The sequence below is a fragment of the Barbus barbus genome, assembly GCF_936440315.1.
Source record: "Barbus barbus genome assembly, chromosome: 11".
NCBI classification, from domain to species: domain Eukaryota; kingdom Metazoa; phylum Chordata; class Actinopteri; order Cypriniformes; family Cyprinidae; genus Barbus; species Barbus barbus.
Window position 1 is genome coordinate 14555303 of NC_136739.1, and position 19172 is coordinate 14574474.

The following is a 19172-nucleotide window of genomic DNA, read 5'->3' on the forward strand; positions in this document are numbered from 1 at the left end:
TGTTTTGGCTGGTTTGAAAGGAATTTATAGTACTTTTCAGGGCAAGCTTGAAAACCAGTTAACCAGCTGAATACCAGCTTAGCCAGGCAGTAAAAATACCGTTTACATTTTGACATTTATTTGGTATTTTCATGTATGCTAATAAGAGAAAAGATTGTTTGGTGGTTCCAGCTTATCCAAGCCTGGTCAAGCTGTCTTTTGGTTGGTTTTAAAGGAATTTAAGGAATTTTTAGCGGGCAAGCTGAACACCAGTTTAGCCAGGCTGTAAAACTAGCGTTTATGTGTTGATATTTATTCGGTATTTTTATGTACGCTGAACAACGTTCCGTTTTAAAAGCCTTTTTCCGAGATTCATTTACAAGTCTTGCTCAAATATGTCGTATTCGCACTGTTTCGTCAAGCTTCGGCAGCGCTTCGTCTATTTCCGTCACCACTCGACTATTTCCACCAAGCTCTCGGCAGCTCTCGCTCAGTGCAGAGGGGTTGATGATCGGATTTTCGTCTCGTTCTCTGTGTTGTTGTTCTCGGTGACGCGACGGAGGTGTAGCCTGACGCGGTCTCTTACGTGTCGGCCTGAATAAAAGTGGAGCTCCGAGGGCTCGAGAGTGACGGAGGGAGTCTGTATCGGTAAGAGGAGACATGTGTCCGGAGGGAAAGGGCTCGCCCCGAATGGCATAAGAGTCTGGTTTGGGTTCGGCCCGTTGGAAACAAAGAGATCATGGCGGCTGTAGTTGTTGCATGCAGAGGGAGGGGAGGCAAACGGGAGAGCAACACAAACCCAGGATGGGAAATTTTGATGCATGGCTGATCATTTAAAATGCAAGGAAATATGGATGCACAATATCTCTGGGTTTCTCAATGCATCTGTGCAGATCATATATGTGGGTTTTCCCCTTTCTTGTTGGCTTCTTTCACACTGGCTAGACAAAATGTGTGCAGCTGGGTGGATTCAGGGTGTAATACTCTTATATCATTCAGGAATAATTTAATCTTCTCCGATGTCCTTGATGCATTGTGCGATTTATTGGACACGCTCAGATTAGATTGCAGATCTTTAGTATTGGGTTATTATTGCACTGTTTCATTGTATACTATTCTAAGAGCTGTGATTGCACACCCTCAAGCAAATACATTTTTATACACAATATAGAAAACCTTTTACCTTCTATACATTGCACACGACTAATAAATGCAGTACTATATTGCATATTTTAATATTAAATTACACAGATCTATTCAAACACAAGTCAGCTTGATTATGAATTTTAATACATTACTCTGATCTGTCCACAATGCCCAAAAAAAGCAAATAAGCATTTCTTTGGGGGGGGGGGGGGGGGGGGGGTGTAACTGTAGGCTGTCTTTTGGATGCAGTGCACGCTTATAGTTTTAGATGTAAAGATACATAAATGCACAACAGCTACATGCTTCCTAGAATAGTCTTTCTGGCAGAAAATAGGATTTGAAAAGTAGAGGGAGAACTATGCATGACCAATCAAACGACAGATAGACTCTGAGCGTCATGAGATCACATTACTGTCAGTTCAGGCTTTCTGCCATGCTGGAGCTCGCTGGCTCCCTTCCTTATGTTTCTCTTTTTTTAAAGTGCTTTATTGGCCTTATTGTTTCACACACAATTATAAAACAGTCACTAATGGTAATAAAACATTGTGTTATTTCTAATATATTTATTTTATCATTATATATTAATATTATATAATCACAAAACATTATGATATTTTAATGATCTTACTAGCATTGTTTAGTTTTGTATAAGATGTTTCTTTCGCTTTCTCTTTTTTTTAGAGTATGATGTCACAATTTTAGGGCACTGTTTGTTGGTTTAGCCAATGGCAAATAAGGGAAGTGTTTAAAAATAATAATAAAATAGTTTAAACTGTTTTAGAAAGTCTTCTCTTTTTATTGAAAAGCCTTTATTTTTATATCCTTTTGCTGTTGTTTTTGTTAATTTTTCTTCTTTTTTTGTAATTGAGTTTGTAAGTTGCATTATTATTAGTGATGTTATATAAATAATTGTGGTGGGACGTTGCAAGCACCTCTTTCCTCAGCTCCTCAGCTGTGAAAGCTTTAGCCTCAAGTGGCTGGAGGCTGAAGCCAGTCGCATGTTCATTTATGAAAACCTATAGGCTTGCTAGCTGTATATGGGGTAAATTAATCCAGAGGAAGAGGCCTGGAGGTCAGGCACTCCAAAATCTACAAATGCTGAACAGTCAAGGGAAGCCAGGACTGCATTCACAGCATATTGTGATACACTTTCAATAAAAAAATGCTGTATTATTTATTGCAGTACATAATATTTTATCACTGGCCAGTGCACTAGTAATTTTACACTCTAATATTAGATGTTATTGTAGACCAATGCAGAAATAAAGATTTTCATAGCACCTTGGGGTTGCACACTGGGACTTTATTTAATGAAAACGTATAAACACTTTAAATTCGCACTGGGATTTTGATTAAGTTTTACTGTTATGCATTGCATCGCCCTATGCAGGCGTATTTTTCAAGAGAGACCTGCCCATATTCTGTGCTAAAGCATCAAAGGTCAGAGTTCACTGTATTCTGAACGTAAAAATATTCAGCAAGGATTCAGCAGTTTGTTTCTGTATCTTAAATTTAGCAACTTTAAATGAAGACAAGACACATTTGATGCAGTTTCTTTCCTGGACAAGAACAGTTTCTGGGAAAAACGTCAATGGACATGCAGTGTTACAGTCTCAGTTTTTAGACCAAACGGCCATTGTATTGATTCATAACTGTACTTGTCTCGAGTGCAGGAAATTTGCGCCCTTATTTCTGATGTAATGTCAAATGATTCAATTAAAACTCCATATAGAGTTGCAGCACAGGAACGATTTAGTCATACTTAACTAATGTGTGGCTATATTCGTATATTCTAAAATTAGCTTCCCTTTCCAAGAAAGTCTAGAGCTTCATTTTCATTTGCTTGTCTTATAAAACTGGGCAAAACATTTTAGTGGATATTAAACTTTGTCTGGGTTGGGTTTTCATATCCTTATCATGTTACAATATTATACCAGATAAACTATATTATGATACCAAGTAGTATTACCACTGGCTTGCATGCAGTGATTCTTATAGCATTGCAATGAATGTGATGGCACCAGGATGCCATGAAGCAGTTGTACTTCTAGCAAACTTAATGCACATTTATTTATAGAAGTCACAGTGACAAGGAAGAAAGGAATTATGTATAATCTGACATTACTTGCAATTGAGCCACAGACTTTATACTTTATTGGGGAATCAACCTACTAATCACTTAGATTTGCTTCTGTATATTAAGCTGGAATTTTTACATTGCAACAGTCATGCACTTGATATTGTCATTTACTCATCCTCAAGATTTTCCAAACCTGTATGAATGTCTTTCTTTTGCAGAACACAGAAGATTTGTGTGTCCCCATTGAGTTTTTTTTTCTCCCATACTATGGGAGTCAGTGGGGACCATCAACCGTTACTTACCCATATTCTACCCATCTTTTATTATCAAGAAAGGAACTTAAACAGGTTTAAAAATAACTTGAAGGTGAGTAAATGATGACAGAATTTTCATTTTGGTAAATGATCACTTTGATGTCATTACTTTTACTTCATTTTTGTTAGATACTGTATACCAGCAACAGTGTTTGTATTTCTTCAGTAGTGTGAGTGATGGTTTCAAAGTAGAAATGTCAAAGTTACTGTCTAGTAAAGTGACTTTTCTGTGTCTGTCTGATCAGATTTCTGCAGTAGCAGAAAGTGAAGGCTTACCAGAGTCAGTGGACGTGTGCATTTTGTCTGGGTTTCCCTCTTATAGGTATGTACACTTCATCTTCAATGTTTCAGGTTTCAGGTTGAGACTGTGAAAGTAGTGTTAATAAGCAGGAGTTAACTTACTTAACATATGTTAATCATTTATGTACTTCAAGTCACCATGAAATCAAGTTTCTTATTTTAGTATAGATTATTGCAGTGTTTATTAAAATTAATATTATCATCATTATCATTATTATTTTAAACCTGCTTATCATCATTTTAAAATCCATACCTCTCCAACAATTTGTTGCTCACATGAAACAATCACAGCAACTAGCAAATTACAATATAATGAAGTGTAATTAAGTATTATTATAATTAAGTTTAATTAAGTGTTTTTTAGGATGTTACAGGGATAGTTCACCCCAAAATTTGTCATCATTTACTTGTTCCAAACCTGAGTTTCTTTCTTCTCTTGAACACAAAAGTAGATATTCTGAACAATGTTGTCCATTAACTAACATTCTTAACATTGTATTTTTTTGTGTGTGTTCAGCAGAAGAAAGAAACTTGTATAAAATATAACTGGAACACTAAATTAGATTTTACAGTGGGGATGGCATGATATAGGAATATGATGAATAAAAATATTGTCAGCACTTGCTTGCTATATTCATTGTTTTTGTCTACTTCAAAATAATGGCACATTGTTTCTTTGTACCTGCGGCAAAAATGTAAATTGAAGATTTTGTCATTTCTATCCTGTTTCTTACCAGCTAACTCGATGACCATGGAGTCGGGAGCCGATGCCCAGCAGGGTGCAGACACTGCGGTCTCTGAAACTGAGAACCAACAGATCACACATGCCCAAATCGCCACTCTTGCACAGGTAGGAACAATATCGATGGTTTACTATACAGCTCGTCAAATGAATTCAGGGCTTATTGTCCCTTATATTGGAAGATATAATGTGATATATGAAATAATATATTTTGAGATATGGGACTCTAGTGCTTATATTTTTCAATATTCTGCAATATACGTTTGAACCATGTATAGCCATATATTGATACAAATAAAAGAGTTTACATACAAAATTAAATGTCTCAAAAATACATTCCCAAAATGCCTACAAAGGTCCCCAATTCTATACAGATTCAGGCAAATTAACGTCCACATTTAATCATTCAGCAGACACTTTTATCCAAAACGACTTAAATGAGGACAATAGCAATCAAACCAACAAAAGAGCAATAATATTTAAGTGCTGTGACAAGTCTCGGTTAGCCTAACGCAGTACATGTAGCTATATATATGCAATACCGAATGGGCTCAGCCCCCCCCCCGCGCGTTTGCCATATAGGGTTGGGCCGATAGACGATGCTACCGTCCATTGCCGATGGCTGATAGACGTCACGATGTTAAGCCGGCATCGTGATCCTCACCCCGCAATCCGCCGCATCCCAATACCGTGTACGGAAAGAAAATTAAGTGTACTACAGAACTCTTTAAAGGGAATAAATTCGAGATGGGAGGAAAATATATATTTCAATACTTTCTCTCGCAGTTTTATCATTGGGTAATCATACTGTATATAAAATTGCGGGCATCAGGGAGTCGCTATTATGCCTGGCATTGAATCTGCTTTTGATTGCACAATCGCTTTTTAGTTTCACTTTCGAAATTCGCGATCGCACGTACTCTGTTTATACCTACAGTCTACAGTAAAAACTACAGTCACTGATATTTAATGCTGTTGAATGTTTTGTTTGCACTTTATCAGAACTACCTCCTATCTACTGAATAGCAAGATGTTATTATTATTATTATTTTGTTTTTTGTAGTAATTTAAATTGTATAAGCGGATTTTTTTATTTTTTTTAAACTGGGTTGCATTGACAATCCAACACAATGGGCAGCACATTGAACACATTTTATAAGTGGTCAGAAACTTGTAAATAACTCATGAACGAATAAAGTTACGTTGAAACCAAGCACACCATTGTTTTTCTTGTGACATTACCAATAAGTGTGATGTGTCACATGGCCCTCTTCCTATTGAAAAAACAAAAGTTGTATCCAAGATGGCCGACTTCTAAATGGCCACCATGGTCACCACCCATCTTGAGGAGTTTGCCCCCTCACATATACTAATGTGCCACAAACAGGACTTTAATATCACCAACCATTCCCATGTTATTACAGTGTATCCATATAAATGGCCCACCCTGTATATTAATATATACACACACACACATGCATAGTCATACATTACGGGATATATACATACATATATGGATATATATTACAAAATATATTTGTCAGATTTGGTTACATATCTTCCCATATATTATATGTTCCCATATAAATGTTCATATATAGTAGGGGTGGGCAATATAGCCTCAAAATTATATCACAATATTTCAAGAATATTTGCGATTTTGATATTTATTACGATATAGAAAAAATATGGAACAACTTTTTATTGGTGATTGCAGCTGGCAGGCAGCAGCATCATTAGTGCAAACACAGTGAAGGGCATTTTCCATCCTTTTCAATGAGCTACTGTCATTGATGACAGACTGCCTAGTTCGAAGTGTAAATCTATTGTCATAAGGTGACAGAAACCGCATTATAGTGCAATAGTAGTGACCAGTGTTGGGCAAGTTACTTTAAAAAAGTAATTAGTTATAGTTACTAGTTACTTTTCACAAATAGTAACCGAGTTAGTAACTGAGTTACATCATTATAAAAGTAACCAATTTTCCCTTTTTTAGGGAAAAAAGTAATTTAAAGCAGTTTAACATAAGGCAGCAACATTACAAAATGTGAAAAAAAAAATTAAGGGGTATGAAGATTTTTTTATAGATACTGTATATACAGGTCCTTTTCAAAAAATTAGCATATTGTGATAAAGTTCATTATTTTCTGTAATGTACTGATAAACATTAGACTTTCATATATTTTAGATTCATTACAACACAACTGAAGTAGTTCAAGCCTTTTATTGTTTTAATATTGATGATTTTGGCATATAGCTCATGAAAACCCAAAATTCCTATCTCAAAAAATTAGCATATTTCATCCGACCAATAAAAGAAAAGTGTTTTTAATACAAAAAAGTCAACCTTCAAATAATTATGTTCAGTTATGCACTCAATACTTGGTCGGGAATCCTTTTGCAGAAATGACTGCTTCAATGCGGCGTGGCATGGAGGCAATCAGCCTGTGGCACTGCTGAGGTGTTATGGAGGCCCAGGATGCTTCGATAGCGGCCTTAAGCTCATCCAGAGTGTTGGGTCTTGCGTCTCTCAACTTTCTCTTCACAATATCCCACAGATTCTCTATGGGGTTTAGGTCAGGAGAGTTGGCAGGCCAATTGAGCACAGTAATACCATGGTCAGTAAACAATTTACCAGTGGTTTTGGCACTGTGAGCAGGTGCCAGGTCGTGCTGAAAAATGAAATCATCTCCATAAAGCTTTTCAGCAGATGGAAGCATGAAGTGCTCCAAAATCTCCTGATAGCTAGCTGCATTGACCCTGCCATTGATAAAACACAGTGTACCAACACCAGCAGCTGACATGGCACCCCAGACCATCACTGACTGTGGGTACTTGACACTGGACTTCAGGCATTTTGGCATTTTCCTCTCCCCAGTCTTCCTCCAGACTCTGGCACCTTGATTTCCGAATGACATGCAAAATTTGCTTTCATCCGAAAAAAGTACTTCGGACCACTGAGCAACAGTCCAGTGCTGCTTCTCTGTTCAAAAGTGGCTTGACCTGGGGAATGCGGCACCTGTAGCCCATTTCCTGCACATGCCTGTACACGGTGGCTCTGGATGTTTCTACGCCAGACTCAGTCCACTGCTTCCGCAGGTCCCCCAAGGTCTGGAATCGGTCCTTCTCCACAATCTTCCTCAGGGTCCGGTTACCTCTTCTCGTTGTGCTGCGTTTTCTGCCACACTTTTTCCTTCCCACAGACTTCCCACTGAGGTGCCTTGATACAGCACTCTGGGAACAGCCTATTCGTTCAGAAATTTCTTTCTGTGTCTTACCCTCTTGCTTGAGGGTGTCAATGATGGCCTTCTGGACAGCAGTCAGGTCGGCAGTCTTACCCATGATTGCGGTTTTGAGTAATGAACCAGGCTGGGAGTTTTTAAAAGCCTCAGGAATCTTTTGCAGGTGTTTAGAGTTAATTAGTTGATTCAGATGATTAGGTTAATAGCTCGTTTAGAGAACCTTTTCATGATATGCTAATTTTTTGAGATAGGAATTTTGGGTTTTCATGAGCTGTATGCCAAAATCATCAATATTAAAACAATAAAAGGCTTGAACTACTTCAGTTGTGTTGTAATGAATCTAAAATATATGAAAGTCTAATGTTTATCAGTACATTACAGAAAATAATGAACTTTATCACAATATGCTAATTTTTTGAAAAGGACCTGTATGTGTACCACGTGTAGTAAGTACACGTGGTACACATGTACATTTTTGGTAACGAAAAATGGGTGGGTTCAAACAAAAGGTGCTATCTTCTAAGTTGTGTATCAGATCCAGATGAAAATACCTGTAAATAAAAGCTGAAATGTTAATCTCTCATCTCATATTCATCTTTTGATGTCAAACCCAAATGTTTTCAGTCTACAGCAAAAATAAAGGAATTGGCCTTACTGTTCCAATACATTTGGAGGGCACTGTGTATATATATATATATATATATATATATATACACTCACCGGCCACTTTATCAGGTATCACGTTCAATTGCTTGGTAACACAAATTCCTAATCAGCCAATCACATGGCAGCAACTCAATGCATTTAGGCAACTAGATGAGGTGAAGGCGACTTGCTGAAGTTCAAACCGAGCATCAGAATAGGGAAGAAAGGGGATTTAAGTGACTTTGAACGTGGAATGGTTGTTGATGCCAGACGGGCTGGTCTGAGTATTTCAAAAACTGCTGATCTACTGGGATTTTCACACACAACCATCTCTAGGGTTTACAGAGAATGGTCCGAAAAAGAGAAAATATCCAGTGAGCGGCAGTTGTGTGGACGAAAATGCCTTGTTGATGTCAGAGGAGAATGGGCAGACTGGTTAGAGATGATAGAAAGGCAACAGTAACTCAAATAAAGTGAAAGTGAAGTGACATACGGCCAAGTATGGTGACCCATACTCGGAATTCATGCTCTGCATTTAACCCATCCAACGTGCACACACACAGCACTGAACACACACACACCGTGAACACACACCCGGAGCAGTGGGCAGCCACTTATGCTGCGGCGCCCGGGGAGCAGTTGGGGGTTTGGTGCCTTGGTCAAGGGCACCTCAGTCGTGGTATTGAGGGTGGAGAGAGTGCTGGACATTCACTCCCGCCACCTACAATCCCTGCCGGCCCGAGACTCGAACCCGCAACCTTTGGATTACGAGTCCGACTCTCTAACCATTAGGCCACGACTTCCCTCACATTATTAAATAACCACTCATTACAACCAAGGTATGCAGAATACCATCTCTGAATGCACAACACGTCGAACCCTGAAGCAGATGGGCTACAGCAGTAGAAGACCACAACGGCTGCCGCTCCTGTAGGCTAAGAACAGGAAACGGAGGCTACAATTCACACAGGCTCACCAAAATTGGACAATAGAAGACTGGAAAAACGTTGCCTGGTCTGATGAGTCTCGATTTCTGCTGCAACATTCAGATGGTAGGGTCAGAATTTGGCGTAAAGAACATGAAAGCATGGATCCATCCTGCCTTGTCTCAATGGTTCAGGCTGGTGGTGGTGGTGTAATGGTGTGGGGGATATTTTCTTGGCACACTTTGGGCCCCTTAGTACCAATTGAGCATCGTTTAAACTCCACAGCCTACCTGAGTATTGTTGCTGACCATGTCCATCCCTTTATGACTACAGTGTACCCATCTTCTAATAGCTACTTCCAGCAGGATAATGCACCATGTCACAAAGCTCAAATCATCTCAGACTGGTTTCTTGAACATGACAATGAGTTCACTTTACTCAAATGGCCTCCACAGTCACCAGATCTCAATCCAATAAAGCGCCTTTGGGATGTGGTGGAACGGCGAGATTCGCATCATGGATGTGCAGCCGACAAATCTGCAGCAACTGCGTGATGCTATCATGTCAGTATGGACCAAAATCTCTGAGGAATGTTTCCAACACCTTGTTGAATCTATGCCTAAGAATTAAGGCAGTTCTGAAGGCAAAAGGGGGTCCAACCCGGTACTAGCAAGGTGTACCTAATAAAGTGGCCAGTGAGTGTGTGTGTGTGTGTGTGTATATATATACGTATACACACACATACATGACAATAAATTTGCTCATATTTGGATACATATTTTTTGCATATGTTCACATATATATGTGACATACTGCATATATGTGAATATGCCCATATTTACATATTCACAAATATATAATTCCATATATGAAAATATATTCAAATAAATATTTACCTTGAATTGTGTTCATATAAATCTAATAATATTCCCATATAAATGTAACTATATGAGCACCATTTATGTTGACATATATTCCCGAATACATGGAAAGCGGCAATTCCATATGTATTATTCAGCATATTGTAATATATTACCACAATGTATTATTCTATATAATTACCAATATACTGAAAATTCTTTAATATATTGACCGTTCATATATAATAAAACATTGAATCAAGGGTCTGACATTAGAGACAGGATGACTGTTTGAATATGTGTGTGATGTTGGATAGGTAACAATGGCTGCGGGACACGCTAGTGCCACAGCACCCACATTCACCCTGGTGCAGCTGCCCAATGGTCAAACAGTACAAGTGCACGGAGTGATTCAAGCTGCTCAACCTTCAGTCATTCAGTCTCCACAGGTGCAGACTGTCCAGGTAAGACAACTTAAAACTTCAATATCTCTAGATGTTAATGACTGATTATCAAGTGACAAGATGCATTTAATTCTTGATGTATTCCATTCACCTCACATGGTTCTCTTTAACATGCAATTATGTGAAATTAAAGTTGCAATCCATAACTTTTTTTGGTTAAAAATGATCCGAAATCAATATTTGAACAAGTACATAACCAGCCAGCCTTACTTTAGCCCGCTTCACAACGGTAAGCTTATACAAATGTTTTCTTATTTGAGTGGTACAGGTAGATTTTCGTGGGAAATTCGAGCATGGCACTGCGTCATTACGTCACGTCTGTAAATATAAAGAAGTTTTTCTGGCTAGTAGGCTATCTCACGTGAGGATCCTGCAGGTGGCGGCTCATTTATAGCCTTTTCTCACAGCAGCTAGAATAATTAAATGTATCATTTTGATGGCGGATTGTGATCCAGAAAGGATTATGTGTTTATGAAACACATGTGAATGAAATTAAATTATGTTCCAGTTTTAAACGTGCTTCTGATTACAGATAGCCTGGGATTGCACAAGATTTGTATTCTAAAGAAAACCATTTCAAAGGTTGCATAGTTTGCTTTTGGGGTTAAAAGAATTTAATATGAAATTTGAATGGTATGACAATTAGAGTTTAGACTACAGAAATTGAAATGTACACGTTAATACACACTACACCCATAGTCACGCAATGCTGATGTTGTTAACATTAATAATTTGAGAATAAAGTATAGCAATAATAATTAGCACGGTTTGATGTGATATGAGCTAACCGATCGTTAGATTTAATCACCGTTGGTAGCGTGATTTATGGTAATGCTTTTTTCCTCAGTTGGGCAGAACAAATGTGGCAGACTTGTTACTTACTTGTTCAGATGACAATATCCGGTGAGAATTCTGATTTGGGTCATATATTCCAAGACGTAGGCTAGAATCTGTGATTACTAAGTGTTTGATTCAAACCGGTGTGGTGACTGACAGCTACACATTCACCTCAAAACATTAGATTCATCCCCGCTGAAGCCGTGCCAGAGTACAGCCCACGTAATAAAGATAATTCCGCACCTGGCTGCAATACCAGGTTTTCAACAGAGATGGCGACAAAGAGGCAAAACTTACGGACTGCAGCTTTAATTACTAAATATGACCGAATTGTCTGTTGATCAGATTTCCACAGTAGCGGAGAGTGAGGACTCGCAGGAGTCAGTGGACAGTGTGACCGACTCTCAAAAACGAAGAGAGATCCTTTCTAGACGCCCCTCATATAGGTACGTATACGGTCTTCAATGGTATCGCATGAGATAAGGACATTTTCAAGTCAACAGCTGTCTGTGATCTACAGGAAAATCCTGAATGACCTATCATCAGACGCTCCAGGAGTTCCGAGAATCGACGAGGAGAAATCAGAGGAGGAAGCTGCGCCTGCCATCACTACAGTGACCGTACCAACTCCAATATATCAGACAAGCAGCGGCCAGTACAGTAGGTCCATGACTGAAGTTTTGAGATATTTTGGGGTTCAGACCTACACCTCCCACTTTATAAGTACTGTTCAACATGTCTGGTGTACCATTATACTATATTTCCCAACATATTTGGTTCCATGTGCATAGCTTTTCACCAAATCAAGACCTATTTTTTGGCAAATTGTCAGAAACTTGATTGCTGTTTCTCCTTCAGTCGCCATTACACAGGGTGGAGCCATTCAGCTTGCAAATAATGGTACAGATGGAATGCAGGGATTGCAGACTCTAACCATGACCAATGCAGCAGCAGCCCAGCCGGGGACCACTATCCTGCAGTACGCTCAGACCAGTGACGGTCAACAGATACTGGTGCCCAGCAATCAAGTGGTGGTACAAGGTGAGCTGGACTATTTTCCCCTGATCTTTTACAAAGATACAATCTAGTTTTAAGGATACAAACCAGGAAATTGCTTAAGTTAGTAAATAGTATAAATTGATTCTATGCTTTAAGTCAAAATTTGGATTAATTGCTTGTTGGATGCATTTTGCCTGTCCTAAAGCTGCTTCTGGAGATGTTCAGGCCTATCAAATTCGTACTGCCCCAACTAGCACTATTGCTCCTGGTGTGGTCATGGCATCCTCTCCGGCCCTGCCAAGCCAAGGAGGTGCTGAAGAGGCCACGCGCAAGAGGGAGGTCCGCCTCATGAAGAATAGGTAAAAACCAAATCAAGTTTTTGGTAAAGGCAAACATAAAGTCAGCCTTATCACTTATGGTCATACATTCTGAGCCTGTTGATACTCTCATGTATGTACATTATCGTTTGGGGTTGTCAATTAAGTGTCTTATGGTCACCAAAGATGCATTTAAAAATACAGTAAAAACAGGAATATTGTGAAATATTGTTACGATTTAAAATAACTGTTTTGATTTGATTATATTTTAAAATGTAACTTATTCCTGTAATGGGAAAGCTGCATTTTCAGCAGCCATCACTCCTCTCTTCAGTGTCACATGATCCTTCAGAAATCATTTTAATATGCTGATTTTGTGATCAAGAAGTGATCACTTCTTAATATTATCAATGTTGAAAACAGTTGTGCTGCTTAATGTTTTTCATAGAAACGGTGATTAATTTGTTTCAGGATTCTTTGATAGACAGAATGTTTCAAAGAACAGCATTTATTTATTTATTTTAAAACATCAGTGTTTTTACTCTTAGATTTGATTGATTTAATATATCCTTGTTGAATAGAAGTATTAATTTCTTATAATCTTAACTTTTGAACAGAAGTATAAACAATATCAATATCTTTTTACTGTATCAGATGCACAGATTACAGACTAATTTCAGTACTTGAGAGCTGTTTGACAGATGTATGCAAGGCAGTGTAAATGCAGCCTGTGTGATGTGAAAACAGATAAAAAAAATAAATCTGATTGTCAAAATATTGGATCTGCATTTACATTTAGTCATTTAACAGACACTTTTATCCAAAGCGACTTACAAATAAGGACAATGGAAGCAATCAAAATCAACAAAAGAGCAATGATATGCAAGTGTTATAACAATTCTCAGTTAGCTTAACGTAGTACACGTAGCAAGTGTTATGTTTATTATATAATAAATAAAAATAAAACAGATAAAATAGAAAAAGGATAGAGCAAGCTAGTGCTAGAGGCCTGTTTTGCTTTTGTTAATTGTATAATAAATAAAAATAAAAAAAATAGATAGAATACAAAAAGAATGGAGAGGCTAGTGTTAGTGTTTTTTTTGTTGTTGTTGTTGTTGTTTTTTTAAAGAAAATAAGCAGTTAGTAAATGCAAGTGCAAGTCCAATAGGGGAAGGTGTTTTTTCTTTTTTATAAGAATTGAATTAGAATATAGAGTGCTAGAGTTAGAGGGTCTAATAAAGATGGAAGAGATATGTTTTTAGCCGATTCTTGAAGATGGCTAAGGATTCAGATGCTTGGATTGAGTTGGGCAGGTCATTCCACCAGGAGGGAACATTTAATTTAAAAGTTCATGAAAGTGATTTTGTGCCTCTTTGAAATGGCACAATAAAGCGACGTTCACTTGCAGAACGCAAGCTTCTAGAGGGCACATAAGTCTGAAGTAATGAATTTAGGTAAAGGGGTGTAGAGCCAGTGGAGGTTTTGTAGGCAAACATCAATGCCTTGAATTTTATGCGAGCAGCTATTGGTAGCCAGTGCAAATTGATAAACAGGTGTGACGTGCATTCTTTTTGGCTCATTAAAAATTAATCTTGTTCTGGATTAATTGTAAAGGTTTGATAGAACTGGCTGGAAGACTGCCAAGAGAGCTTTGCAATACTCCAGCCTGGACAGAACAAGAGCTTGAACAAGGAGTTGTGAAGCATGTTCTGAAAGAAAGGGCCTGATCTTCTTGATGTTGAATAAAGCAAATCTGCAGGACCGAGCAGTTTTAGCAATGTGGTCTGAGAAAGTCAGCTGATCATCAATCATAACTCCAAGGTTTCTGGCTTGGTTATGGTTGATGTACCTAACTGGATGGTGAAATTGTGATTAAACAATGAGTTTGATGGAACCACAAGCAGTTCTGTCTTGCCAAGGTTGAGTTGAAGGTTATGGTCCTTCATCCAGCAAGAAATGTCTGTTAGACAAGCTGAGATGCGAGCAGCTATCGTCGGATCATCAGGGTGGAATGAGCATAGCAGTGATATGAAAATCCATGTTTACGAATGACAGAACCCAGTGATGCCATGTAGACAGGGAAGAGAAGTGGTCCAAGAGCTGAGCCCTGAGGCACCCCAGTAGTTAGAGGTTGCGACTTGGACATCTCACCGCTCCAAGATAGTTCTCTAAAAGAGATGGGTTAAGGGAGGGTTTCTTAAGTAGTGGGGTTATATGAGCCTGTCTAAATGCTGAGGGAAAAACTCCAGTGTGAAGGGATGTGTTAATGCTGTGAATGAGTGCAGGTACAACTGCAGGAGAAATGGCTTGAAGGAGATGAGATTGAATGGGATCAAGTGGACAACTAGTCGGATGATTAGAAAGGATGAGTATGAGTTTAGAGACTTCTGCCTCAGCGAGTGAAGAGAAGGATGTGAACGAGTGTATGTTTTCTGGTAAGATGTGCTTGACAGATTGTGGTGTGGAAAAGTGTGCACTGATGGTTTTAATTTTATTAATGAAGAACGTGGCAAAGTTGTTAGCTGTTAGAGTTGATGAAGGCGGGGGAGGAGGAGGACAAAGGAGGGAGGAAAATGTTTTAAAGAGCATGCGAGAGTTTTTGTTATATTATTGTTATTATTGAGAGATGAATTGTTATTATGATAGTATGTCCTTTCAGCAGTGGAGACATTAGCAGGGAAGGAAGAGAGAAGTGAATGATAAAGGTCAGTAGGATTTTTTTTATTTGCGCCATACCCTTTCAGCAGCCCTGAGCTTAGAAATATGTTCACGGAGAACATCAGATAGCCAAGAGGCAGAAGCGGTGGTATGGGTTGGCCTGGAAGACAAGGGGCAGACATTGTCTAAACAAGATGTAAGAGTGGAGCAGGAAGTATCAGTAGCACTGTTAGCATCAAGAGATGATAACTGTTTAGGGGGAGTAAGTGAAGATGAAACCATAGCAGATAGCTGGGAGGGTGAGAGTGAGGGTAGGTTAAGTCGAAAGTTGACATATGGAGGGGTATGTGTTGTGTCAGGAACCATGTTGAGGTGAAGAGTGAGGAGGAAGTGATCCGAGGTGTGCACTGGAGTAACCAGCACATGATCAGTGGAGCAGTGTCGTGTGTAAATAAGATCCAATTGGTTGCCTGATTAATGAGTAGCCGTAGTTAACACTCTTGAGATCAAAAGAGGCAAGCAGAGTGTGGAAGTCTTCAGCCTGATGTTTATCTAGGTGGATGTTGAAGTCTCCAAGCATAACTAGGGGAGTACCATCCTCAGGAAAGTATCTGCGCATTAGAATTTATAGTAAATGCATCCTAGAATACCTGCTGTTTTTCATTGTTAATATTCATGAAAAATATAATCAACATAAAACATCGACAAAAAAAGAGATGAAGGACATGTAATATCTGAAGGATACATGTAATTGTTTTAATTTTTGCTTGTTAATATGTATAATAGCATTTATGTTTAAATAAAGGCATGTGCAGTATAATATTTATCTTTAAATAAAGGGATGTTCCATAGAGCATGTTTGCTGTAACATAGAGAATCATGAAATTTCTGGTATTTGACTATATATTTTATCTACCCCATTTTGGACCAAAAAGATTAATCAAAATTAAGTAGATCTCAAAAATATTTTCCCCCTTTAGAGAGGCTGCTCGTGAATGCCGTCGAAAGAAAAAGGAATATGTCAAGTGTCTGGAGAACCGTGTGGCCGTTTTGGAGAACCAGAACAAAACTCTCATTGAGGAACTCAAAGCACTCAAAGACCTGTACTGTCACAAATCAGAGTGATGTACCACCCGTTCTCCCTTCATTCTGGCAGACTTACATGTACAGAGACAAAAGGGCGAGTCAGTCAGACATGGACGCATGTTTTCTAAATGTTTTCTTATTTTAAATTTCTGCAGACTGTGAGGGAACTGAACAGAAGCCCCCTGCCCAACACAAATCTCCTCTAGAAATATTGGACCGTGTCATTAAAGACAAAAAAATGCTGAAAACCTTACTGTGGACATAAACACACAAGTATGTCCATCTTTACTTCTGGGCTCAAACCGAAACTCAGAGGAGGGGTTTGTGGGAAAATGTTTACCTTTTTTTCCAGTGTGCTGGTGTACAAGTCGTCAATAACTTTTAAAAGAGATACAAATAATGTACAATAATAATAATTTAACTCACATTTCAGTAGTATGGTAGGCATCAAGAAAGATTTTGTCTTGGAGTTGGCATCATTCCCTCTTGAGATTTTAAAGGTTTAACGTGTCTGACTGTTACTTTTATTTGGTGTATAGTGCTCTTGTGTTTTAAGTTGACATTTTTACCTTTAAATATGAACAAACTATATAAAATTATGAAAGCTGATTTACAGAATCTATGCCATTTATAAACAGAAATATTGTGTATTGTAAACAGAACAAGATTATAGCCCATGTATATTTCAATGTTTACATTATGCTCATTTTAGAAGACAAAAAATTACCTAAATCATTTAATTTTATAAAATACTGCCTTTGCAGTAGCAACAGTTGCACAAACACAATATTAAAAGGTAATTTTATTGCAGACATTTGGTCAAATATACACCAAAATTCACATTACAATGTCAGGAATTACTCAGAAGTGATTTTGAATTTTTTTTCAGGTTAAACAGGTTCTTCACGTTTATATTGATCATATTTGGCAGATCACTTTTGTGTTATGCTAGTGTATCATAGAGCTATAATTGGATGAAATCCAATCCAATACATTCTATCTCTGGCATTATAAACAAAAGCATGTTTTATAAATATTGCATTAGCTTTGATATTGTTATATGGTCAATTTTTCATTTCAACACTAACTGGGAGGCAGTGTCTTTGTGTTTGATCATGTGATAACACAAGTAAAGAGTACATGTTATCTATTATAGCATATGCATTTTTGGCAGCTATTTCATATAAAAAAGATGTGTTAAAAGGATTTCTCTTGGTTTAATTTTTCCTTTGTTCACATTCAGTTGCTTCTGAAAATTCAAGAAACAGCTGAACAGTTGGTAACTTAAGTTACAGTTTGCCTTCATCAACGTAAGTTGTATTTTGTTTACAAATTTGTCTCAGTTGACCCAAACTGTTTAAGGCTTGATGATGAATTATTATTATTATTTTATTTTTTTTAATCTGTCAATTATCTGACTTTTAAAGTTGTTTAAAAGCAAAAGGGGTTCACATTTTGGTTGAAGTATGACATTTTGCATATATTTTCCACTGATGACAGAAAGTTTTAAAAGAAATGTTTGCAGACTATGAATTAAAAATGCCCATCAACAACTCCAGCCTGTACTGAAATGTACCTGTGTCATCTGTTGGCAAGTGCATCATCTGCTGCTACCCTTAAACTTCGAACCGTCTGCCTGACGTGTCATTTAAGCATTCAGGCGTGACAAATTAGGGAAGCAATCTCTCCTCAGCAGGCGCTTACGGTCCAGATCTGCAGTCCAACTGCTTATGCAAGCTGACTTGTAACCTGATTTCCCTCACAAAACCAATTATTTTCTGACACAAGAATCTGAATTGGTTCATCGAAGGACAGACTGACCTCAGCTTTCAGAGAAATGCAAATTCTGTCTGTTTTCAGTGATAGAATCTTTAATCATTTTTCTAAACTGACATTAACTTTTTTTTTTTTTTTTTTTTTTTCTTGTATGTACCCCATATGCAATGAGATTGGCCTAGTGCCATGCTGGCCAAAGTGAACTCCAATATGTGACTATATGTGTTTGTCTTCATGCACACAAAAGACCAATCAATCTAAAGCAATGTTTGATCCCAGTCATTTTGGACAAACACATCATACACTTTTTGTATGATAGCTTTCACCTTTTTGAACACTATGTACAGAACTGGTAGGATTTTATAGTGTTTCAAAAGTTTAGAAGTGAACTGTATATAATCTGTGACTTGGCTTACATTTTTAAAAGATTTGCACTCTATTACTGTTAAAACACAATTGTGTATACTCGTTGTTGTTCCCCCACCTCCCTTTTGTACACAAATGTAAATCTTTAATAAAATACTAATACTGCACAATGAGCGTTGTGGTTGGAAATACTGTAATGCAATGTGTTTAACACCATACTCAAGTGATTTTTCAAAGCTGTGAATAAAACATGTTATTGGAATATGTTTTACAAGAAAGTATTATTTCAATCTTTCTACTTTAAAATGTCATGTTTAATGTAATGTGTTCCTTGCCATTTTGAGAAATTTCCTAGCAATTTCTGAGTAAAAATAGTTTCAAAGTAAATTCTGTAGGAAGCTGAATGAGACCCCCAAATGAGTCTGAAGCATTATT

At 37.8% G+C, this 19172-nt stretch overlaps 1 protein-coding gene across 2 annotated transcripts; it reads left to right on the top strand.

Annotated features, from left to right (window-relative positions):
- Positions 1–471: 471 nt before the first annotated feature.
- Positions 472–18997, top strand: LOC306877002 (cyclic AMP-responsive element-binding protein 1-like). Of its 2 annotated transcripts, XM_079428507.1 has the most exons (10): positions 472–627; positions 3424–3571; positions 3765–3841; positions 4557–4669; positions 10552–10698; positions 11881–11981; positions 12056–12195; positions 12394–12576; positions 12740–12893; positions 16490–18997. In XM_079428507.1, the coding sequence occupies exons 4-10, from the start codon at positions 4565–4567 to the stop codon at positions 16632–16634; spliced, it is 975 nt and encodes a 324-aa protein (XP_079284633.1). In that variant the 5' UTR covers positions 472–627; positions 3424–3571; positions 3765–3841; positions 4557–4564; the 3' UTR covers positions 16635–18997. The 2 variants fall into 2 exon arrangements, with proteins under 2 accessions (XP_079284633.1, XP_079284632.1); XM_079428506.1 differs by lacking the exon at positions 3424–3571.
- The last annotated feature ends 175 nt before the right edge of the window (positions 18998–19172 follow it).